Below are 25,197 nucleotides of genomic sequence, written 5' to 3' on the forward strand. Positions count from 1 at the left end.
TCAATGTTTGACCCATGAAAATAGTTGTGGCCAGAAATGGCCGGTGCTATAAAAAGTATGCATCAAATGCATGATATCAATACAAAAAGTAAGAAATGTTTAAAAAAAAAACATCCTGTCACCGCATTACGTAAAATGTGGTCGTGTGATATTTCCTTTGGTGGCAAGATATTTTTTAAGTGTGATCAGTATTTTTTTGACAGATCTCACTGTATTTCGACATTTCCCAGCGTATTAACTGCTGATATAGCAGGGGAGTCGCCAAGGCATCGGCATGCTCCTTTGTCTTGGAGACTCATGCATTCAGGGGTGGGCTTGTGCCACACTTTGGTGCCACCCCCCACACACTCGCACACACGCACACACACAGACACACACGCACACACACACACGCACGCACGCACACACAGACGCGTGCTTGGCTTTCGCACAGTCTGTGGCCGCAGCCGCACGCGTCAGCGTCCCGCTCACTTGACACTTTGATCTTGAATTATTATTGAAATGTCCCCTTTTCTTTTCAATTTCATGAAGGGTAAAAAAACTCAAAAATATATGGAAATATAAGGCACTTACTCGTCATTTCAACTGAAGGGGTTTTTCAAGTCCTATCCATTTATTTGATACTTGTGATATGAACTTTGAATAAGATCCACAACATTCAAAACATTCGAAACATGTTTTTTTCTAACATACATATTGCACGGTGCACAGCATGTAGTAAAATGTTTTTAGGCAACCTCCAGAAACTGCTAGGTATTACTAATAGAAACAATAAAATAAAATAAAATGAATAGGAAAAAATAAAATAAAAAAAGTAGGCGTAAGATTAAATAAAATAAACCTATATACAGCATTTAAAATATACCAACAATCAACCACATAATGTATATGTGCATGTTTATGTACCTATTGTGCAATGTAAAATTAAATAATTAAATATGGCTATGACAGCTGCCATACTGTATATCATCAACATTGTGAAGTCACAGAATGCTGATTAAATTGATAAAAATCTTTTCAAGCGGAATTCATGTGAATTTAAAGTGGTTTGGTGTGGTCGTGGTGCATGTGGGAGGAGCTACAAGTCAGGCCCCACCCAGGGTTTAAAAGCCTTCACTCCCACCTTGACGCTGTCACTGACATCTCTGCGGGTCTTGAGATCTTCCCTGACACACAAGCACAATTACTTAGTTGTGCCAGAAAATCAGCGATGAAGTTGCCCCAAGCAGCGGAGGATGCGAAGCTCAGCCGGAAGGTAAACTGACGCACATAGTTTATTAGTCATATTTGGATTATTATGGGACTTTTTGTATGACATGCTGAATACATTTCTAATCTCTTCCAATGGTTTTGCGCAATTTCGCACAGAGTCGGTATGGGGATGCATTTCGATACAGTGGTGGTTTGAGCATCTTCAACCAAGTCATGACCTCCATGCCTCTGCCCCTCCCGCAGCTCCTCAAGCCGCAGGTGGAAAAACGTCGGCGGGAGAGAATGAACCGGAGTCTGGAGAGTCTCCGAACCCTTCTGCTCCACGGCACACAGCAGCTGGTAAACAGTACTTCCAGTGACCATCCATCATCCATCCGAGCGTGAATGTTTTCTGTGTTTACTCCTACACGGGGGGGGGGGAATCAAACCACTGACTCTGCTGCTTCTCCACAGGACGGCGCGCAGAAGCGCATCGAGAAAGCGGAGATCCTGGAACAGGCCGTCCTCTTTCTGCAGAGCATCACCAAGGTGGACAGGAGGCCTTCCGGCGGGTGCGTGGAGCAGCAGAACTCCTTCCAGGACGGTTTCTCCGCCTGCATGCAGAGAGCTGCTCGCTTCCTGGGCCCTCAGGATTCCCAGGCGCCCGGGCTGCAGCGGCCGGACGCCCCGCTGGCTGCGCGCCTCGCCCGCTCGGATCCGGGCGGCAGCGGCTGCACCAAAGTCCGGCTCCCCGGTTCTTTGACCCAAAACAACTCGCTCCCATCCGCTGCTCGGCTGTGCGCGCCGGGGTCCGAGCACGGAGAGTCTTCGCCGCGCACCGCGGGTGATTTCGCCGCGGTTACCTCACACCAGTATCCCAGAGATGCGCAGCAAGCTCAGAGACAACGCCCCCGGTTGCACCGCGAGGTCGGCGCGCACGGGCACGACGCGGTCACCGAGACGCCGTCTCGGAGCCTCCCAGTCTGCCAGTCCCTGTGGAGGCCCTGGCCTTGACCGTGGAACCGTGAGATACGAGACACTGAACTCAATCGCAATCTCGGGTCAACACAAGGAATAAAGACGTGCTGCGCTGTTTTCTGAAAGATGTTTTAAATGGGAACAGTGTGGTGGGTCTGTAAATATTGTAATAAAAAAATGTGGTTACACCATTTATACACAACATGTGCTGCTACAGTGAAGAAGGCCTTAATGTTTGTGTGACCTGTGTTATATTTATCAAGTCATTTTGTACATTAATTTATTTTGTATGTCGCCATTGTAGAGAAAAATAAAATAAAACCTCCATAACACATTCGCATTACGCGCATTCTTTCACCGGGGGCGAGAGGCACGCGCCCTCGTGGGTCTGTGGCTCGTGCTGTGACGCCCGAGGTGTGAAGGACGAAGCACGAGCACCACGGGGGGGGGGGGTTTCAGAGACGCTCAGTGGTGATTCTGACACTCGCCCAGTGGTGATTTTCACGCTGGCGGAGGATGTGAACGCGTGGAAATATCAAAGGCCGTGTTTGCACTCGGGCCGGCTGCTGCGAGGCCCCGGCGCGTGCAGCCGCCCTCCGTCCACACGCGTTCACTTTAAAACGGAATGAACGGTAATAAACAATCCCACGCATGACAACCAATGCCAGAATCGATTAAAATAACTAATATAAAAGCCATAGTTTAAACAGCTGTGAGATTCAGGACACCTAATTTTACATGTTACGTAGACCACGCGAGTACGGTGCAGTGAAATGATAAAGGGACGCAACTTCAAAAGCTGTGCAAAACAAAAAAAAAGTTAAAAAGTTTGAATGCAGTCTGAATCAGAAAAAAATACAGCAAACGAAACATATAAGCAAAACAAAAATTTGTATATATGGTGGAAATGCGCGGTAGACCCTATAGGATGTCATTTTTGTTATAATAATTATTGGCTTATGACGGCCCATTAGTGGAAAAGGTTAAAATTGGTGAGGCTAAGACCTAAGGTACCCCTTTAAATATGGATTAAGATTGCATTAAAAGTACGATGTTCAGTTAAACATCTATTCCGAAGTATGCAGTGTTGGTGCGTAAAGATGCGTTATTGATACGTAGTGCGCAGCGCACAGTGATGAGTTCGCCAACAATCCTGAGACAATAATTCAGTGATAGACAAAGAGATGCACATGTCATTTTAAGGACATTATTCCACCACAGAACGGGCGCAGCGGAGGACAGGCGCGTCGTGCGTAAACGTACCAAACGTGCCAAATGTGGTCACTTTGCAACTGGCGTCAAAGCGGTATAATTTGCACCCCGGCGGCCAGCTATTGGCGCGAGAAGGTGGGAGCCGCGTCCCTTCCACGCACTTTTCGAACCAAGTATCGATTTTAACAGATAATAAAAAGTGCAAATGTGTTAATCCACACTTTCCACTTCCCCTGAGAAATAGTTGGAGAAGCGTCTCCCACGACCAGTGAGCATACGGTCTGTAGCTTTAGGGTCAAAACGCATGAGTGAAGAAAATGTGCCACCACTAATGAAATTATATATATATATATATAATTTTCTCATTTATGTGTGTGGACATAGTTTGACCCTATGCAGCATAAATGCGTAATATGTTTGCGTAAAGAGACTTCACTAGTTGCCACGTTTGTAATTCAGCAGCAACAAGAATCGTAACATTTTTCAAAATCTATCGTGAGACAATTATTGAATCAGATAATGTCACAGACATCCAGGGCCACTGACAGTGTCACTGCTTTTGCTTTTTGTTAAAAAAAAAATAAAACAAAAAGATTATTAATGACTATACTTTCCAGTTCAGCGTGGGGGCCTGGTGCAGAGCTTAAGCTGCTGCGAGGTGTGAAGGCACGAGCCCCCGGGACCCACTGGTTCCAGCACGTGGCAGGATGTCTGTGCATAACAAAGACCCACATGGCACAAAGCTCTCACACACCTACATACATATACACTTCAAAAGACCTAGAAAAGGAGGATTGACTATTGGTCATTTTTTTTTCTTTACGTTGATGGTGATTATACAAGCATCCCTCTGGCAAGAGTAGGGCGAAGCAGGATGAAAAAAAAAAAAAAATAAAAAATAATAATAATAATAATTAGGCAAGTTTATTTGTCATTTTCATAGACAATGGCAATTCAAAGTGCATCACATATCAGGCATGAATATATTATATAAAAGCATAGAAGAATAAAAGCATAGAAATAAAAAGCAAAAAGAGAATTTATGAAATGATATAATAAATTTCAATGATAAACAAAACACACACAAACACAAGCACAAAGTTGGACAAATATGTCATTGAGGGCAAAGTATAGCAACAATGAATGTACGGCTGTATTAAATCCACGTCTGTACAGTCAGTGCTGGGCGCTTCATGATATGAGGCTGATGTTGTGAAACAAATTGGCCAAAAACCTGGCTTGGTTTTCCACAGTGTGGGAACGACACCTACACGCGAGGCCCCCGATGTACCAATTCTAACAGGTAATAAACTGCAAATGCACCTTGCTTCCCCTCTTTCCCACGAGAAAGGCCCAGACCAGGAGACATTCTCCCACGCCGGGGGGTTGGGTTTCATTCGAAAGAAAATCTCAAATGGATACGAAAATAATGAATTTGGGAGTTAATGTAAACCCATTTCACCTAAAATCAAGCCGTCACACTCACAGCATTTCACTTACAGGTAAAATGCACTAGCATTTTAGTTAAATAATCCATTTATATATCAACTGATTTATGTGTAAGTAATGACATAAAGCAATGTGGGGTGCTTGTTACCTCAGAACCGATTTACTTTTATAGATGGGTCCAATTGGCTCTATTTGTGCTTTTCCCCAATTCCGTGTGAATGGGTCGTGTCAGCAGGGAGTCGGGACTGTTCCACTCGACAGACACGTGTTAATTTGTCTGGAAGTGCATATCAAAGGTAGCAGAGGTGTGAGGGCACGCGTTACTTCCCGTGTGTGTGTGTGTGTGTGTGTGTGTGTGTGTGTGTGTGTGTGTGTGCGTGTGTGTGTGCGTGCGTGCGTGTGTGTGTGTGTGCGTGCGTGTGTGTGTGTGGCACACGCGTCGGGCGTCGTGAGGCCGCACCGCACGGCAGCGCAGCCCAACAACGAGCAGCTCCGCGGGGGGAGTCCGTCACGACACGGGGGGAGTACCGCGTCGGTACATCCACCATGAGGATGATTAGGAAACAAAAGATGATTGATGAACTGGGACGGTTTAATGCGTCAACTTTAGAATTAAATGCCATATGTATAACAATCCTTATTTCTGGAATAGGGATAGATAGATAGATAGATAGATAGATAGATAGATAGATAGATAGATAGATAGATAGATAGATAGATAGATAGATAGATAGATAGATAGATAGATAGATAGATAGATGGAGAGACAGACAGATAGATATATAGATAGATTGATGGGGGATGGGGAGACAAACAGACAGACAGACAGACAGACAAAAAGATATAGTAATAAAATAGAAAATAGACAAAATTTGGGAGCATACGTCAACCTACAAACATAGTATCAGCATAGTATGACTTCTTAAGTTATTACAAAATTGATAAATTTGTGATTATTTTCATCCCAACATTGAGGAGGCTCATTTCACATATTTGATTTAATACAACCTAACCCTAACTCGTCCTAAATTCAAACCCTATATCAGAGTGGGGAAGTCATATTGCAGGCAATGGGGCCAATGGAAGCCATTTACAAGTTATTTCAAATATCTCTTAAGTCTTATTGGTGAAGCCGTTCCGTTTCTGCATTTCTGCCCCCTCCCCCAGTCTGCTCCAGAAGGTAAAGGAAAAACGAGCTGATTTTCTTTCATCCTGCCGAGGTGCCAAAATCTCGGACAGGACCTTTGGTTCTCCTGTCAGACTTCGCACCCGCAGCATGAAGCACTGCAGGCAGCCCTGTTTCACATGTGTGCTTCAAACTGAAGCAGCGGCTGTCAAACGGGACTGCATGGGCGATACAAGACCGTCCTTTATCATAACATCATATGTTAAAACACACCCCGAATCTCAAACCGCACGCTTTCATCTCAAGATTATACATTTTGGGTTAAAATTCAGCATTTTCAGCGACTCGGTAAATGATAACACACACACACAGACACTCAAGTCATTGGAGACCACGCGCTTTAAGGAATGGATTTCTTTTTTATTTTCTATACAAAAAAAACAATAGCATACATCAGCTCACCATAGGGAGAAACCCAGAATAAATTAGTGTGCAAAATAGACATGATAAATATTACAGGAGTATCAAGGAAATACTGTGCACGTTCTGCAGGACATTGGCATCATTCATCTTAGAAAGGACCAGAGATCCTTGAGGGTGGAGTGGGAGATGGCATCTGTTTTTTTAATACTTTGAACTGTTATGACCAGGGGGAGGCAGCTTTCCCATTGAATGTATACCTACCGCCAGCAACGAAATGATCAAGGTCTTTACAATACCTGCATAAATAGCTGCCATACCGACAAATCGAGGGCACCTCCCCGGGCTTGGCCGACCTCTTCAACTCCTGACACGTAGCACACGTTTGCAGAAACTGCGATGTCGTGGGGACATTCAGCAGTGTGTTCAAAGCCAATGTGTGGGAACCCCGGAGACCATGCAGTGTTCACAACACCGCTTCGAAAACATTGTCTGGGACAACGTGCCCGGCCTCCCCCGCACGGGGGTTAGCCGTTTAAGCCGCCGGAAGTTCAGTTTCCCCCCCGGAACCCCGTGTCGGGGTCCCGGGCTCATGGCCACGGCCTCCACAAGCACTGACCGACCGGGAGGCTCTGAGGCCGCATGGTCTCCGTGGCCTCCATGGTCGCCGATCTCTCCACCCCCATCTCTCGGCGGAGCTGTCTCTGGTGTAGCTGACCAACAGACAGATTCTTGCGTGGGACGGGAAACGGCGCGGAAAAGGCAAACCTACCCATGGGGGCGGCGGGCGCGGTCCGTCCGCGCTTGGACTTGTGCACGAACATCATGTGTGAAATAGACAGGGAGGACTTAATTTGGGGCCTGGAGCTGGAGGAGGCAGGGATGGTGTGCGCTGTGCCCGCCTCGAGGCCGACAGAGTCAGAGCAGGCGAAGCGAGCAGCCAAAGCGGCGTCCAGCTGCTGACCTTCCCCCCGGGGTCCCAGGAACTGGGTGGCTCTCTCCAGACAGGCAGAGAAGCCGTCCTGGAGGGAATGTCCCGCTCTCTTCCTGTCCTCCTCAGCGGTGCTCCGGAGGAAGAGGACCGTGTGCTCCAAAATCTCGGCTTTCTCCACCCTGCGATGGGCCGACGCCTAGAGGAGAACAATCAGTTAATGGAGGGTCTTTCACACTCTGCTGGAAGCAGCATTAGGGCTTGAATGTACTCATTAAAAAAAAAAGAACTAACGTGATGTAACAAATCATCCAACAATGTATATGGCATGAAATCACAAAACTCTCAAAGGTGTATAACAAACTGATTTAGGCGCTGGGCATCAGCAATATTTCACATAATGAGGGGTTGGACCACTTTCAGAATTTGTTGTGTCATTTTTCCACAGCTTTTCTGCTGGTGTTGAATCTCATGAAATGCACTTATCTCAGGACAACCCCCCCCCCCCATATTAGAGATAAGATAGGTTGTAAGCAGTGGCCACGTGGCTTTTACCAGGGGTGGCGCCTCCTGCAGCAGCATGCTCCTCAGACGCTCCAGGCTGCGGTTCATTCTCTGCCTTCGACGTCGCTCCACCTGAGACTTCAAGAACTAGAGGGATCACAGGAGATAACCGCGTGGTCAGAAAACTAGACATCCACCCCCTATACTGTGACCTAACTCAGCAAAAAACAAAACAAAACAGTAAATACTGATATCACTTAATTTTAAACACATTTTAAACACACAATTGTAATATTGAATTAGGATTTCTTCCTACCTTCCTGTCGGTCGCATCCTCCGTTTCATTAAGAAGCTTCATTTCAGAGGTGGTTACCAGCTCGGGTTTGCAGTGTCTTCGGTTTGGGTCCAGTGGAGAAGGGGCGGACGTGAAGAGGTTTCTCGCACAGTGGCCGCTCCGCCCTCCGCTCTCCTCCTTTACCCTGACGTTGTGGCCCCTCCCGCAAGGTGTGGCTCCTCCCGTACCGGTTGGCTCCTCCCACGACCCACGCCCGCCCTCCCACCTTCCCTCAGACCTCCAGAGATCCAGTGCTGCTGCTGTGGGCCCCTATGGGCTTCATATATATATATTTTATAATACATACATTCCATTATGCGGTTTGCTTAACTTTAGTCATATGGAAGATGAAGGGCAGAGTCATCTTCTTCATTTTCTTTGCAAGGGTCAAACAGAAGGTGATCTCACAGACGTTCCCACCGTTTATTGCCTTTCTCCTTCTGCTCTGCGCCAGCCCATCGCGGCTTCTTCTTATGTTGCGCCTAAAAAGCAGCGTGGAATTTCCTCTGCAGATAATCAACTCGCCGTGCTAAATAGACCCGCTATTCATTACAGACACTGTCCCCAAACATCCCAACCAGCTTTGGAAATGGGGGGGGGGGGGGGGGGGGGGGGGGGGGGGGTTTCTTTGTATTGTCGAAGTGATTCGGTCTGGAGTCAAATTGGAGTCTCGCGTCCATTGTTGCGTAAATGCGCCGTGCGTAAAACGCAAATGAGACCCTTCGGTTGTGTGTGAGGCTTTCGGGTGCAAAATGACCGGGACGGCCACCTCCTTCCATTTGTAAGGGAGGTGGCACGCTCCGAGGGGGGGGGGGGCAGTTGTTTTATTGTCTTGTTTACCCCGAAACACCTATCACCATGGAAGCAGCAGCGCGTGCCGTTCAGGAAAGGGGCGCGCCAGCCCGCGTGGCTTTTGGCGCGCGCCTGGTTTACAACCGACGCGTCGCCACGGGAAACCGTGGGAAACGCGAGCGACGGTCACACCCGTGTTTCTTTTTTTTTGGACCAAGTTATACAGCTTTAGTCGTGTTTGGGTGAAGTTAATGTTTTTTTTGTGTGTGTGTGTGTGTTTATCGCAGAGGCTGCGTGTTTTTTATGTCGTTATATTTACACTGAGGGTGAATTTAAATTGCAGCGCAGCCTGAACTCATGCATATCTTATCTTACCTTTTTGCATGATCATCTCTCATCTAATCTTATTTTCTATGTGCACAAGAGAGCCATGGGTCCGACAAAGCCAAACTCCTTGTAGGTTTCATCACCTTTTCATATACAGAAGTACTAATATATATATATATATTTTTTTTTTACCGACTCAAAGACAGGGTGTGATCTCCAATGTGGAGATCACTGACTTTTTTTACCCCTCAATTTGACATTACCAAATTATATTTGAGTCCAACAAATAACTTATTTAGTTTGAGTCAATTTTTACCATTCGAGAATAACTTAAATTGTCACATAAACAACCTACGCAGTCATATTCCTTTCCAACTACACGTGAAAACCTTTTGACAAAATGCAGGACCCAAATTACCATCTGCAATCTTTTAAAAATGACACAATTCACCATGATCCGAAAAATAAATCCCGACATGCTTGGAATTGAACTTCCAAAATCCCCTGACTTCCTATACATTTTTGGACCTGCAATAAAGGCCAGAGAGAAAAGTCTGAAGGTTGCACTTTTTTTTTTTTTGGCACTCAAAAAGTAAACCACTGAAACCGAAAGACAACATTCCAGAACAATATGTGTACGTGAATACAGATAGTCTTTATTGTAAAAGAGGTAGAGAGAATACAGGTGTTTCACTGTACAGAGAAAAGACAGCACTGTGGATTACTCATTCAAACCGTTAGTATGGACACAGGCACGCCTCATTCTTTATACAGAACACAGGCCCAGTAGAAAACATTAAAAACAAGAGAAACAAACACACAAAATCTTTGGATTTTTCTCTATTGCCCCTCTCATTCACTAAATGCATCCTCCCTATCTGAACATTTGAAACCGAAAACCATAAAATAGTCGTAGCACTACTAATAAAAACGACAACAATAATATAGTGTGATTAAAAAAACAAACAAACAAACAATGATAATGCAGTTTTCCCCTCGGCCCCCCCACCCCCCTCAGCCCCACCACAAACACACAACGCAGTAACATGTCAAAAGTAGTGGAAAACCAACCCTATAGCCCCATAATTAAACAGCAGGTGCATGCATTCCACATACAGACACACAATTCCCACACTCAGCATATGAGGGCTGTCAAACGATGGCTATCGCTAATCGAATTGTCAAAATAAAATAAAATTAAAAAAATCTGAAATCCAATCTGAAAATGAACACTGGGAAAAAATATGGCGTGTTTCAGCGGAGATTTTTACTTTTATAAAAATGTTGCGCGCAGGCCACCTACATCCACTTTGAGTACGCAAGTGAATGGGCTTTGTCCGGGCGTCGCTCCGGACACTCTGGCCACCGCTCCTTGCCGTCTGTCCCCCGCCCCCCTCCAACATGTCAATAAGGGGAGCACCCAGCGGCGTCACCGGATTTCCGTCAATACCGCGCCCAAGGCATGCACGAACGACCGCTTTCATCGCGAGGATTAGCGGCCCGCCCGCCTAACGGCGCCGACAGATAAATCGACTTAAAGATATGCGGCTGATTAGCATTTCGCAGGGGTCTGGACTTCCAGGGTTCGATCCGCTGTACAGGGTCCCAAGCCGCTGGACCATCGTCGACCGAATTGGAATGTCCTCTAGTGCGGAGGCTCCCAACCACCTGGCCACGCATTTGCCACCGGCCCGTGAGAACGCGGGCGGGGATTTCTCCGGAAGCGATCTGCTCCGCAGAAGCAGGAAACGGAGTAAATTAAATAAATCTAGAATAAAAACACAATTTTGAAAATTTGCTTTGTTTGGGGAAGAGCTCGCTCCGATCAGCGCTGTTCTGTGCGTGTGCCCCCCTCCCCCGCATTGTCATAGATATTTGAATATATTTTAAACTTATGTGTTTTATTCAGGGGGAATATTCAAACATGATTTCTGTCCAATGTTGACAGCCCTACAGCTCATACACACACAAGTAGTAATAAACAGCGTTGAGCGATAAGAAAAGGATAAAACCAAAAATATCTGCAGCCAAGTGGGTGGAGTGATATCATTCTTTGTGTCTTTGCCGTCGCCTTGTGGTCTCGGGGGAGGGGGGGTCGTTCAGTCCGAGTTTTCCGACTGGTCGCTGTGGGGCGAGGAGGCGGGCGGGGGGGACATCTTGCCCTGCCAGTTGCCGTTTGTCTGAGACGAGGAAAAAGAAGAAGGAAAAACGCGTTGGTGCGCAGATTAGCACTCCCGAGGTTCGGGCTGAATCACGGCCGACGCGAGGAGGGGGGTACGGAAGGGGGTGCCGGGTAACCGTGGCTCGCAGAAGCGGCTCTTCCTGCGGCTCCTCTTTGTTTCCCCGTTTATTCTGGTCGGGAAAGTGCCGCGCTGGTTTTCCACGATTATTGTGTCGCACTACGCATTTCGGCGGCAGCGCGTCTCAGGTTTAATAAGGGCGTGGCCGGCGCGCTAGTATATAGAGTGGATGGCCCAGTCCCTTTAAATTTCATCGGCCGTAATTCACCGGGAGTGTGACATGAGGGACGGCCATCTCTTTAACATTGGAGGTGGGTTACCTGTCCCCCCATGAAGACGGGGTGCTCTCCGTTCATCTGCGGCGCACCCAGGAACAGGTCAGCGGAGCCGGGCAGAGAGAAGGATCCGGACCCTGTGAGGAGGACGGGGAGGGAGGAACACAGAGTTTAACCACATCACCCCTGACCAGGGCCGTACCCGACTCGGATCGGACTCTGTTGTTCGACGCGAATGTTCGGTGAGGGTGGGGGCCATTTTACCCACCTTTCTCCTGAGCCAGAACAGGGTTTCTTTTTTATTTGACGTCTCCTTTTGGAAATAAACAAGTGTGTATGGGTAAAGGGGACACTTTCTCTGTGACTCTCTCCCCAATCACCCCCTCTCCGTGCGTAATGCGCAGAGTCTGCGGGTGGTGCCCTGCTCCTCCGTGCCCCCACACCGTTTCTAGTTGTTTTATTTGGAGGAGCGGGGCTCGGCTCTCCGTGTTGCTCTCCGCCATCGGGGTGCACGGAGAGCCGTGTCCAGCTCACACATTCATGATTACCCTTAATTATTTAAATTACATTGAAATGTTAACCATGTGCATTTTGTGCAGCTTCCATCTGTTTTATTCTGTTATTGTAATTTACACTGACTGAAGAAAAAAAAAATACTAATATATATAAACGACTTCTCGACTTGAATTCTTAGCAGTGAACGCTCACCCGTGGAGTTGGGAGTGTGCGGTGAGTCCTCGTTCTGTGTGGCCCCCAGGGCCGTCTTCATGGCGTAGATGTTGGCCTCCTCCTGGAACTTGCCGATGTTCTTCTTGTAGCGGATCCTCTTGTTTCCAAACCAGTTGGACACCTGTTGGCAGAGAGAGAAACTAGTGAAACCTGTCTGCGGCGTTAAAGGGTCAATTTGTCCTTCTCAAATAAATACATTTGAACCTGGGCCCAACCGATCATTTCAAGTAATTTGAGCACATTTAACGTAGTAATTTAGCTAAAGCTATTTGTAAAACGGATATTTATTGACCGCTTCATGGGGTTAGTTTACACCAATTTTATAAAATTTTTCAACCCCAAGATGTCCTCAAACAACAATTTAATCCAACATGTTACCTGGGAGACAGTGATGCTACACTGCTTAGCAATTTCCTCTTTGGCCTCCTCGCTGGGGTAGGGGTTGGACAGGTGGGAGTAGAAATACTCATTCAGGACCTCCGTGGCCTGCTTGCTGAAGTTACGCCTTTTGCGCCTGGAAAGACGCGTTAAAATTTGAGAATCGCATTTAGAAAATGAAGACGAAAGGCGTCCCGCGACATGCGGGCATTGGTCGAGGCTGCTCGAGGGTTAACGGGGAGAAGGGAAAAAGGCAAAAAGACCGACCTTGCGTCCAGGAAGCGGGCCCTCAGGATCATGACGGCTTCGCAGGTGCTCTGCTTGAGCTGGGTCTGGATGGAGCTGAACTTGCGGTGGATGATGGTCACCATGCGCTCGATCTCCCGGGGCGACACGGGCCGAGTACGCGACTGTTCCCTCAGCAGGTTCATCACGTGGGTGGTGAACTCGCTGCATGCCTGGGGGAGCGGGGGGACGGAGGACGGGGGGAGAAAGGTTGGAGGTATGGAAATAAGGACAATTTGAGTAAGAGAGCTGCATTCTGCATTCACTTGTCGGGGTAGAAAAGCTGATGTTTGGGATCGATACAAGGAGACCAGGAACGCCCACCCGTGGGTAAAATATACCAGGTTACCATAGTTACCCATTCGTTCATATGATCGTTTTAGCTTGCTGCATTATTAAAAGCACTACAGTTCAAAGCAAATAGAGATTGATACTTTTTACTCTACAACATTTCGCTTAAGTTAAAAATCAGTGACTGGATCTTTCAACCTGCGGATGTGGGATTTACAAGAATGAATACATAATGCATTCAAATGTAAGACTTAAATTATAAAAGTAATTTGGCATGATCTTTTTTTTTTATGAATACAACTTAGAATTTGTAAGGACCTGCACACACCATGGTTATATCAGGGCACTGGGTAAGTGCTTTTATCTTTATTACTTTAAGTTCATTTGACAGCATGGACTAATATATACTTTATCTTAATTTGAGATAGCAATGTGGCACTTTCACTTTTACTAGAGTCATTTTGTTTCAGGTTATTTGTACTTTTACTTAAAGGTGCAGTGTTTAGACTTCAGTGCCATCTAGCGGTGAGGTTGCAGATCGCAACCAACTGAATACCCCTCCCTACCCATGGTGGTGCAACATGGCGGCCTCCGCTTTAGAGACGGCGGCCGCAAAACTCGCGGAAAAATGCGAAAGGCCCTCCCCTGAGCCGGTGTTTGGTTTGTCCGCACTGGGCTACTGTAGAAGAAACATGGTGGTGCAACATAGCGGCCTCTGCTATGTTGCACCACCTCCTATGTAGATAAAAACAGCTCATTCTAAGGTATCGAAAACACGATTCTTATTTTCATTCCGTTACACAGTCATTAAAAAATACTTGGGAATATTATATTGCCTTTCAGACAAGTCCTTTCTGTAAATTCGACACACTGCACCGTTAAGTAAAAAAAAAACACCTCTGTCCTGCAGTTTGAACAAAGCTTTGAGTGGCGATGTGTTTGGAAGCGCCCCAGTCAGTGTGACAGGGTACCTGTTCATACTTCTCCAGCTCAGTGTGGTAGATACCGCGAATCTGGCTCAACTTGCTTTTGTAGTCGGAGTGCTCCAGCGAGCTGTCGGGCGACATCCCCCCCGAGCTCGTCGCCGCGGAAACCGCGGCGGCGGCGCCGCCCCCTTTCTCCGGGCCGGCCACGCCCTCCGCTAACAGCATGTTGTCCAAGCGCACGAGCTGGGGATCCTGAGGTTCCTCCTCGTGGGTGTTTCTCATGGACAGGCCTGTCATCAGGATGAGAGTCAGTCTCTGCTCGTCGACAGTGAAACTGAGACGGCGGCAGCCATGTCTACACCTGGTTCAGATTGGGCTGATATGAAAGGGATAATCTGCAGCCAGCCGCTCATGATAAAAACACCCCATCACCCTGTCTGGGGTATTTTTATTTTCTTTATTTTTATTATGACAACATTATGTAGCTTTTTATATGTAAAATAAAAGTAGTGTACAGCAACTTTATTGAAAAATGTCGTACTGCTGACTCAACCAAAACCGAGCATTCCACAGTAATAAGGCCAGAATATCATATGATATTTTTCTTAATATTTCAGAACATAACAGAGATGTGCCAAAAGTTATTTATGAGAATAGATACAGTTGAATGATAACTTGTGTAAGTATTAAACGGTTGTGGTGTGAATATTGGTTGAGTGCGACAAACCTCAGTTTGTTTCTTTGACATTTTGAGTGTTGAATTGCACGACATTGGAAAAAACTGACTGACTAACTGATATTATTTTTTACTGCAATTTGAAAAAAATACAGGAACTTTCCCCAGATGACTTGAATAACTTCTTGGAAAGAGTTAATCCTTCTATAATGATTGAGTTGATTTTGCAGGGGAGTGCGTCTGCATAGAAAATAAAACTTAGAATATTAAGATATTATATCTTGATTCTTGGGACATTTAGGCTTTAATCAGTAAACTGTCAACCGTGACAGGTTGGTTTCTTCACCCCTTTATTTATGAAAAAATAAATATTACTCTTTCTTATGAGGATTGATAAACAAAAACAATAATAAACCAAAGCTGTTTAAATAAACAATGGAAAGATTTTAGCAAAAAAATTAAATTTGTGAATTCAAGCCCAACATTCGAGCGTTTGCGACGGTCGACCGCGGTCCAGGATGTAAAACACAAGAGGGCTCGCACAGCGACACCGTCGCTCTCGCCAATCGGCTGCGGTAGCTTTTCGGCAAAATACGACACCGCGAGGCTTTTCACGTCACCGCGGTGCTTTTCATGTCACCGGCACGTGAAGGTTGCTTTCGTGCGAGGCCACAAAGTTCCTCGCTCTAAGTGTTTCACGGCATTAACGGAAAGCAAAGTGATATTTGTCTCCCTTCTTAGTGTGACTCGAAGCCGTGATACGACCCGAACCGTCAGTTCCGTGACAACATAAGGTGAGGGAGTCGGGGGGGGTGTTCCGGCGACCGAAATACGCAAAAGTTGGGAACCCGGCCGGCGGGATGGAGAGGCACGCGTCCTATCGAATCCACGGTTCTCGGAGATGTCGGAAAATAACGCTAAAACCGGAGCAAAAGACGTCACAGGCTACGGACCTCTCTTGGAAAACGGGAGCCGTGCGAGCCGTCCTTTTTGTGTCAAGCTGCAAGAAAGTTGTCGCGCGACGTGTTTTGGGCCAGACTGCACGACGGGAACGGCCCCGGTTAGAGCGCGAGGCTCGGCCCCTCCGGGCGGCAGGTGAATCCGCGCGGCCCCCACGCCCCCTCGCACCGGCCCATCCCCATTCACCACTGATCACTTGACGGGCAATTTTGACGGATTCGTTTTGGGCCGCAGACAACGTTGAGAAACCGCGGGGAGGTGGAAGCGACGGGCTTGAACGTCGGCGCTTGTACCGGTTTTCTCCTTGATCTCGCACAAGACGCTGAACAGCGCGGGTTTCATCCGGTGGCAGTTCAACGTGTGTTTCCTGGAAACGGAGGGGGGGGGGGGGGGGACAAAGACGTGAACAACGGAACAAACAGGAAGACACTTTAACTGACGGATGGTTTTACTTTTTGGGACTTTTGACCTTTTTATTACTCATCCCCAGAGAGGGGGTTTTACAGTGTTACAGCTCAAGAACAGGCAACCGGAATAAAGACCCAAGATTTTTAGTGACAAAAAAATTGGTAATATACAATAAACCTAAAAAATAAACGATAAGGGGGTAAGTATAAAATTGAAAACATTTGTCAGGATACATCAACCTACAAATGAACAATAAACCTCTCTATCAACAATCCATAGTGTCAAAAATGGGACGTTGTTTACGTGTGTGTATACATTAAGACTGTACATATAGTATTTGTACCAAGGTGGGAAAACAAAATGTTAAAACAATAAATTCACACAGTAGTCCACAAGGTGAGTGTTTCGTGGCTCGTTAACGACGATAGTTTGTAAGCCGTGCGTTATTTTCCTGCACACGGCCACGCCATTTACCGTTTAATACTTTACTTGTCTGTTATTTTCAAGTTCACATCATCAAAACACCCGATGTCGCGTTTGTCTGCCAACGTCAAACAACTCGGCTCAGGCTATGCTAACACATTAGCCTGGTAAGCTAACAATAGCGGCTGTGGGGTTTTCCGGGTTAACTGCAAAAACAAATCCGCGCTCCAATCGTCGGCGACAAACATGAAAACTAATCGTTATTGATTAAATTATAACAATTTGAAACACTTTATGTACGTGGACGTGGACATCAACTCCGTCATCCTGCAGCGGCTGACGGGCGAGCTAACGGCTAGTTAGCCGCTAGGCTAAACACAACATCCAAACAATGGGTGGAAGTTGAGGAAACTTTGACAAAACTCGACAAAAGCAACAAAAGCCCCGAACCGAGGCCGAAACGCAGCAACGCGGCGCCCGGTTCACACTCACTTCGCCTGCGCTTCGTCCAGACTCTGGTCGGTGATGGTCATGATCTGCTGCAGAATGTCCCCGATGTCTCTGCGGGCTTCGTGTCCGTTTACGTGTCCGCCGTCGAGGCCCGGCTCCCCGTCCGAGCGGTGCTGGGACGGCTGGTGCGCCGTGCTGAGCGGGTGCATCCCCGGGTGGCCGCTCACGGCGAGACCCCGGCCGCTCTGAGGCCCGTTGCCCGAGAGAGGCGGCGGCTGCTGCTGCTGCAACATGTTCAGCGACGCGCGGCGGCGGCGGCGACTGCTGCTCCGGTGCAGCGGACACCGACGGCGGGGAGCGGGGAGGCAACGCGGCCAGCAGGGGGAGCCCCGGAGCGGGGTTGGGGTGACTGGTTCCAGGGTCAATATGGAGTATTATAAAGTAATATTTGAATGTTCCACTATCATATGAATACTCAACCAATATACATTATACCTTATTTTATGAATACTCTATTATAAATAGTATGTTCTATTATATTAATACTATATTGTATATATTATACAATCTTATGAGTACTCTCTTCTCTTATATGAATACACTCTCTATATATATCTATGTTATACTCTCTTATATTCGCTCTTATTACTCAATTATATATATTAAACTCTATTATATTAATACTCTGTTATGAATATTATACTCTCTTATAATATTACGCTATTATATATATTATATTCTGTTATATTAATACTCTATTATATATATACATATAATACTCTCTTATATTAATACTGTATTATATATATTATACTCTCTCATATGAATATTCTATTATATGAATACTCTATTTTTCTTTTCTTTTTTTATAATAGTGCATGTGTAAATAATGTAATGTGATTGCCAGTGCTATTGCCATGTTTGATCATTCAAGTAGGCTATTGTCATCAACACAACTGGAGTATACCTCCATATCGGTAAATTTATTTTATTTTATTTTACAAATTAGACATTTTAAAAGCACAAAGATAAAATTATAATTGGGCTCCACTGCGATGTCATGTAGGCAAATTGTGTCATTGCGCTTTGTGTGATCGTATTTTCTCAAACACTTTTACATCGTTCATATTTCCTTATCAGTGCGACAAACGTGATTCAGCATTTGGATAAGATTCTATTCATGAGTGGATTGTGTGTGTGTGTGTGTGTGTTATTCGCTGTTTATCAGTGATTTTAAAACTCTCATGACTCAAATTAAATTACTGCTGTTTTAAGTCAACATAAATCCCACTAATCGTGTTTGTTAAAGGTGTGTGTGTGTGTGTGTGTGTGTGTGTGTGTGTGTGTGTGTGTGTGTGTGTGTGCGTGTGCGTGGGTGTGTGCGTGTGCGTGGGTCGCCTGGTATGTAAAACTGTGTTGAATTTCCCAAGCGACATTTCTTTCCGTGGAGCGTGTGACACTCGTGTCTTTTCTCCAACTTGGAAAGTAAGTAAATCAAGTTCGTAAAACTTTATTTACATAGCGCTTTTTGAAACATGGAGTTACAAAGTACTTCACATAATACATATAAAAAGCACACACATGATGTAAAAATGTTTATTAAAAAAACACACAAATATAAAAACAATGCACAAACATAAAACATACATCTAGATAGATACACATGTTATAGAAAAGCTGACTTATAAAAGTGACTTTTTAATCGTCGTCTAAAATATTCAACAGATGCCGATCTAATGACTAATGGCAGGCGGTTCCTGTGTGGGGGCCCCGATCACAAAAGCACGGTCACCTCTGCTTGCTCGTCCAAATTAGATTACTGTGTGTATGTGTGTACGTGTGTGTGCGTGTGTGTGTGTGAGAGGGAGAGAGAGTGATAAACTATCTGAGTGAGATCTGATAAAAAACAAAAGCACAAACCCAACAGTTTAGTACCTGTCTACAATAACAAGTGTGGTTAAAAAAAACCCCAAAACAAACACACACCCCCCCCCCCTCCCAACAACGTCATTAGGTTTTTAAAATATTCTGACCAAGAGCAACTGTCTCATTCTGATATGTCTGTGTATACTTCTCGTTTAGCTATAAGTCAACAGGATGCGTGGCAAAACCACAGCAGTGTCAGAATAACATGGCGCCTGTTTCAACATGTTTTGCTCTCAGCTGTAATTCCTGAAAGAGCCCTAGTGCAAATACCAGCAGTTCTTCTCACCTAAACCTGTTTTAACGTTCAATCCCTCGGTTTTTGGAGCACACAATGAGGCCAACCAGAGGGACGACGCTGTCAACTTTGCACCGATACTTCGTGAAAAGCACCACACCTTGCAGATGTGGACCAACTGAACCTAAACTGGCTAGTGAAAGAGGAACAGGAAGACAGAGAGAGAGAGAGAGAGAGAGAGAGAGAGAGAGAGAGAGCTAGCGAGAGAGAAAGAGAGAGAGAGAGAGAGAGAGAGCGAGAGAGAGAGGGAGGGAGGGAGGGAGAAAGAGAGAGTGGGAGAGAGAGAGGGAGAGGGTAGTTAGGGAGGAGGGCGAGAGCCGTCACGTCGGCATGTAAACTTCTCCATTCCAGATTCTTCCTCCTCCATAGATGTATTGTAGTGTAAAAAGTCAATAATGCTGTACTGTGCGTTTTGAAGATATGATGTTTTCCAGAAACTGACTTCAGACAGAACAGGTAAGACTTAAAAAAATAAATTATATATATATATATATATATATATATATATATATATATACATACATATATATAAAAATAAATAAAGTTTTGCTTAAGCGGTGCTATTTATATATTTGTTTATTTACATAAGGCGACGGGCAGAAGACAAACTTCAGTCATATCAAAATGTGTGATAGATTTCACGTGAGAAACACTCTCCTCCTTCCACGACTATTTTCTCCTGACACCATCTCTCAAAATGTTCAGCTTTGACAGTATTATGGTGTGGAGGGTGGACGGAAATATGTGAAGTGTTCATGTCGCGGTAGGATTGTCAACTTAAGGGTCTGCAGGCAAAGTGTTGCAACCTACAAACTGCCTATCTGGTCTCCTATATCCAAACAGTGTTTACCTCTGTGCATCGAGTGGGTTATGTGTGCTGCATGCCAACCACTTAAATATTCAAACGCTCCGGTCCTCTGTGTCTCATATTCAGGTGTCGAACAGAAGGCCCTCATGGACCGTGCGGCGGCAAAAGCGGAGATGACTGAAGACGGGAGGTCGGAGCGTCTCCTCATCACCGAAGAAGAGGGGCGGGATGTTTCGGAGGCTGTCGGCGGGGGGGACGTTACCGAGCAGATCGCAGGCGGACCGTCAGCGCTCCGACGGGACGACGGACAGGTGGGAGAGGGGGTCAACGCCGGGGAGCCATCGAAGCAGCGGGCCGGGCCGGAGGGAGGGCAGGAGGCGGGAGGACGGAGGAGGACGGGCGAGGAGGATGGCGCCGATAGGCGAGGGCGCACCGAAAACAAGGGAGAGGACGGACAGAGCGGGGACGTCAAAGAGAGGGGGCAACCACCGGAGGAGGAGGAGGAGGAGAAGAGAGAGTCAGCAGCGGCAGGAAACGGCGCCGGGGCCGAGGAGGACGTGGCCTCCACTTCGGGACGTCGGCTGGACGCGGACGGGCGGGCCCCCTCCGAAGAGCCGGACCGGGAGACGCCGCGGCAACTTGAGGCTGGGGAACAGGTTCGTGGAGCGTTGAAGCCCCGAGTCGCTGAGGGGGAGCTTTTTTTTTTCTTTCTGTGCCTGCGGCGGCCAGGGCGCTATTCCTAGTCTCGTTGGCTTTCGTAAGCCAACCACCGTTTCGAGAAGTCTTGCGGTGGGAGAAGACGGGGTTGCACTTTGCACCAGTGCGCGTGGGTGTATTGTGAAGACATAGTTCCGCTGCGCCAACCGGTGCCAGGTCGCACTGGAGTCTGCACCCTCTCAACATCCTACAACCCCCCTTTTCTCTTTCCCTCTCGGGCAGGCCCACCGGTTAACCCCAGAATTCCCGGAGGCCCTGTACGAGCTCCTGTGCACCCTGCAGGAGGGACGGCGACTCAACGACCAGCGCTGCTCCTTCAGGCTGGAGGCCGGGATGAGGAGGAGGAGGTGCCACTCGGAGCCCAACACCAGCAAGCCGACCCAGAGAGGTGGGAGCGAGAAGCCAAACCTCCCCCCTGAGGTTTGAGCGAGCGGCGGCGAAACCGATACAGAGCCTGCCCTCAAAAGAGTGTGCTTATTTGAGTCAGTTTTTCTGGCTCGTTTACGCGCGACCGAGTGGGATGTCTCCCGGGTTTCATGTTAGTCTTTTTTGTTTTAAATGATGTGTTAAATGATGACGATGATGAGGTGATGATGATGATGAAATGATTCTTTTGAAATGGTTAGCGTTCTCTCCGTATCAAAACTCAGTGTTATCTACCAAATTATGTCGATGCTGTCTCCATACAATGGCGGATTTAGATACCTAATAAGTTAATGTGTTCAGAGGAAATGAACCGGCTTCTTTTGTTTTTAATGATAGGCAAATGATAGGCAAAGCAATATATGACATTCAACTTAGTATTTCCATATTGAAAAATAAAATCGGTGTCAAACACAGTAAAGTCCAGGTACTGCTATTGGAGTCAATGGATCGGTATCTAATTTCAACAATACCCAGCACATACATTGTATTTGCAATGGTGTACTCGCAAAATATTTAGTGCGGCAAATTACCATGTGAATTGAGAATATGTGAGTGTCAGGATGAAGTCCCCCACGATGCAATCCACAGTGCACTGAGGGCAAGACGCTGGTGACACTTCTGTCGTAGAATTTTATATATTATATATACTATATCAACTGTAGTTCTAACCTGATACTGTACTTAGGTCAACTGTACTCCTCACCTAGTAATTCTAACCCTTCCCAGTAGTAGTGTTTGATAAGTATCACGCCTCTCATTATAATCCCTTTTGTTGTTGTACTTCCTTCCCACGTTCCTTGGGAGCTTGGTTTTAATACCTTAGTTTAACCGACTGCTTTCCTGAAACCGAAAAGACAATTTCCCCACGTTTTGTCATCCGAAAACCCAACCCAAGACCACGCAGATGGCAGAGTGGCTATCTTGCGAGCCCGGGTGATCATATCCTTCTCCGTGCGCCCACGTGTTTTCGTGTGAAATGATATACAGGGTTTGTCCTGCTGTCCCATTTAAATGTCCCCATTAAGGATTAGATTGTTCTACATTCGTTTCCCCGCAGCGTCGTCATCTAGTTGCAACGTGACGAAAAGAAGTGGAGCGGCATACTACATTATATGATGATGTAGTATGTCCGGGAAGCCATCCTTCTTTCTTATTTACGTACATTAAATCACATCATGTCATTTAGAACTTTGACGTAAACATAAGCAGTCAAATAAGTTAGAAAATGAAAGGGATAAAACATAAATGGATTTATGCACTAACCTACAGGGCTACTCTATACTCACAAAATCACTTATTCTCTTTCTCCATTCCCCGCAGTGTTCTTCTCTTCCACCACGTCGCTGCAGAGGGAGGAGTTCTTCGAGCTGGTCGCCGCCGCCCAGGCCCGTCGCCTAAATGACCAGAGGGCGGAGCTCCAGACGTCCCCTCCCCGCAGGACCAAGGCCAAGAGCTTCAGAGGCAGCATCAGGCAGCTGTCAATCATGAGGAGGGCCCCCCCCGCCCCCGCCCCCGCCCCTGCCCCTGTCCCTGCGCCCAAAGAGGAGCTGTACGACATGATTCTCACCACACAGGTAAGTGGGCGGAGCCAGCAGAAACCCTGACCCCGCCGGCGATCATTCAGAATCCAAATTCGTTTTTCCCCCAAGCGTCTTACTTTCATGGTCTTGGCTTGTTGTCTCAAACGCCCTGTACTCCCACGCCTCCTCCAGGCGCAGGGCAGGCTGGAGGACCAGCGCAGCAGAGCCCCGGGCCCCATGGACGACGAGGACTTTTTCTCCCTGCTCCTGAGGGTCCAGGGCGGACGCATGGAGGAACAGAGGACAGAGCTCCCCCATATTCTCCAAACCTGAGATAGGAAGAAGTGGCCGGCACGGACGCCACCCACAGCCTCTGTTGAAACATTGCTCTTGTTGCAGTTTTGAGCAACTTGCCTTTTTCGCTCCGTTCGCATTTTACAGCGACAAAACATTTTTTTTTCTAGCCAAACGCTATGAGTGACAGAGTTTTAAATGTGAATCAAGAGGCATTGTGGGTTATATTTTTCGGTATAATGTTCGTTCAGCTGGATCTCTCATGATCTTTGTAAAGTATCTATGGATGACCAAAATGTTTTTTTCTCTTGAAAAATTGAAGCACTTCACTCACAAATAGCCCAGAGAATAATGCGACAGTTTTGGGTTTGTGACATGTGTGTTCCTGTTCTTTAGAGGTCGGTGGCTGCGTCGGTTAATCTGTACAGTGGATATGAAACGGGCTGTGGAGAATACTAAGAGACGGCAACGTGGTTCGAGAAGGTTATGGAAAAAAAAACGGTATTTTGACGGTCTAGATGACACTTGTTTATGTAATAAACTAAATATGAGCATCTCTTTTTCCATATCATTGTTGACTGATTTATTTATTTCAAAATCTGATAAAGAGATTCAACGTACCAGTTAAGTCAAGTCGAGTTTATTCAAATAGTTCTTAATATAACCTCACAGTACGGTGCAGTCTTCACAAGCTACTGATTTACTGCTGTCAATGGATTCCCATGAGTAATTAATGTAACATAAATCATTTCTTAATAATAATTCATATCTTCTTTGAAAACATGGGGACATTTCTCAAAACATTTGTGGACGTTGGTATAATGAAGGGAAGTGTTGTGCATGTAATTGTTGTCAACCTCACCCTCTTTTAAATACAGGAACGGCTGTTCATTTTGCAATGGAGTGGACGGAGCATGGAAACTTATCTCTTAAGTTCCTCAATTTTGGTTTGACATTATTCTTGACCATAATTTATCAAATTGCGTCGTGCTATTGGAAGAAAAAGGTCATCGGTTTATAGCTATGATATTTACTGATACAATAAATTACTGTCATATAATGTGTGTTTTTACATCATTGAATGATGAAGTGAAACTGCATTTTACATGTCAATAAGACAGTATCCTAGTAGTTACCAGTATATCTGACAGACACTGTAAGAGAACCTTCACCTTCACCTTGGTCAAGGTGATAGTGTTGAACACACGATACCAACACACTGTACCAACACCCTATACCAACATACGGTAATAACACACTGTACCAACATACTGTACCGACAAACTGTACCATCACACTGTACCAACAAACTGTACCAACAAACTGTACCGACAAACTGTACCAACACACTGTACCAACACACTGTACCAACACACTGTACCATCACACTGTACCAACAAACTATACCACCACACTGTACCATCACACTGTACCATCACACTGTACCAACACACTATACAACCACACTGTACCAACACACTGTACCATCACACTGTACCAACATACTGTACCAACACACTGTACATCACACTGTACCAACACACTGTACATCACACTGTACCAACACACTGTACCAACACACTATACAACCACACTGTACCAACACACTGTACATCACACTGTACCAACACACTGTACCAACACACTATACAACCACACTGTACCATCACACTGTACCAACAAGTTTGTGGCGATTCTGCGCAGCTGTGAAAAGCCAGTGCTGTGTCACAAACCAGATGGGATCCATGTTAACCTGGGACTTCCTCACAGTGCTTAGCGGGAAGTCCTGCGTGGTCCCAGAAGAGGAGGTGAGAAAAGGCAATAAATGAATAAATGCTGTTTATCCAGGGTGTGTTTGCCTGTGTGTGTTTAGGCATTGTCTGTTAGTACTGTGTGTGTGTGTGTG

At 46.2% G+C, this 25,197-nt stretch overlaps 3 protein-coding genes across 3 annotated transcripts; 2 read left to right on the top strand and 1 right to left on the bottom strand.

The window, feature by feature from the left end:
• Positions 1-1,210: 1,210 nt before the first annotated feature.
• Positions 1,211-2,205, top strand: LOC307234201 (transcription factor HES-1-A-like; the record flags this gene model as incomplete). Its single annotated transcript, XM_080005807.1, has 3 exons — positions 1,211-1,255; positions 1,369-1,551; positions 1,666-2,205. 3 exons carry the CDS (start codon positions 1,211-1,213, stop codon positions 2,203-2,205), a joined length of 768 nt encoding a protein of 255 aa, XP_079861933.1.
• Positions 2,206-10,306: 8,101 nt separating this feature from the next.
• Positions 10,307-17,609, bottom strand: pbx2 (pre-B-cell leukemia homeobox 2). The gene is made up of 8 exons (XM_080005518.1): positions 17,348-17,609; positions 16,318-16,391; positions 14,434-14,678; positions 13,154-13,344; positions 12,887-13,022; positions 12,488-12,629; positions 11,825-11,916; positions 10,307-11,444 (listed from the first exon to the last, which is right to left on the bottom strand). The coding sequence occupies exons 1-8, from the start codon at positions 17,596-17,598 to the stop codon at positions 11,364-11,366; spliced, it is 1,212 nt and encodes a 403-aa protein (XP_079861644.1). The 5' UTR covers positions 17,599-17,609; the 3' UTR covers positions 10,307-11,363.
• Positions 17,610-20,746: 3,137 nt separating this feature from the next.
• On the top strand, positions 20,747-23,805 carry gpsm3 (G protein signaling modulator 3). The gene is made up of 4 exons (XM_080005930.1): positions 20,747-20,990; positions 21,274-21,439; positions 22,798-23,051; positions 23,190-23,805. Exons 2-4 carry the CDS (start codon positions 21,385-21,387, stop codon positions 23,328-23,330), a joined length of 450 nt encoding a protein of 149 aa, XP_079862056.1. The 5' UTR covers positions 20,747-20,990; positions 21,274-21,384; the 3' UTR covers positions 23,331-23,805.
• The last annotated feature ends 1,392 nt before the right edge of the window (positions 23,806-25,197 follow it).

This window comes from Zeus faber (genome assembly GCF_960531495.2).
Source record: "Zeus faber genome assembly, chromosome: 8".
NCBI classification, from domain to species: Eukaryota; Metazoa; Chordata; class Actinopteri; order Zeiformes; family Zeidae; genus Zeus; species Zeus faber.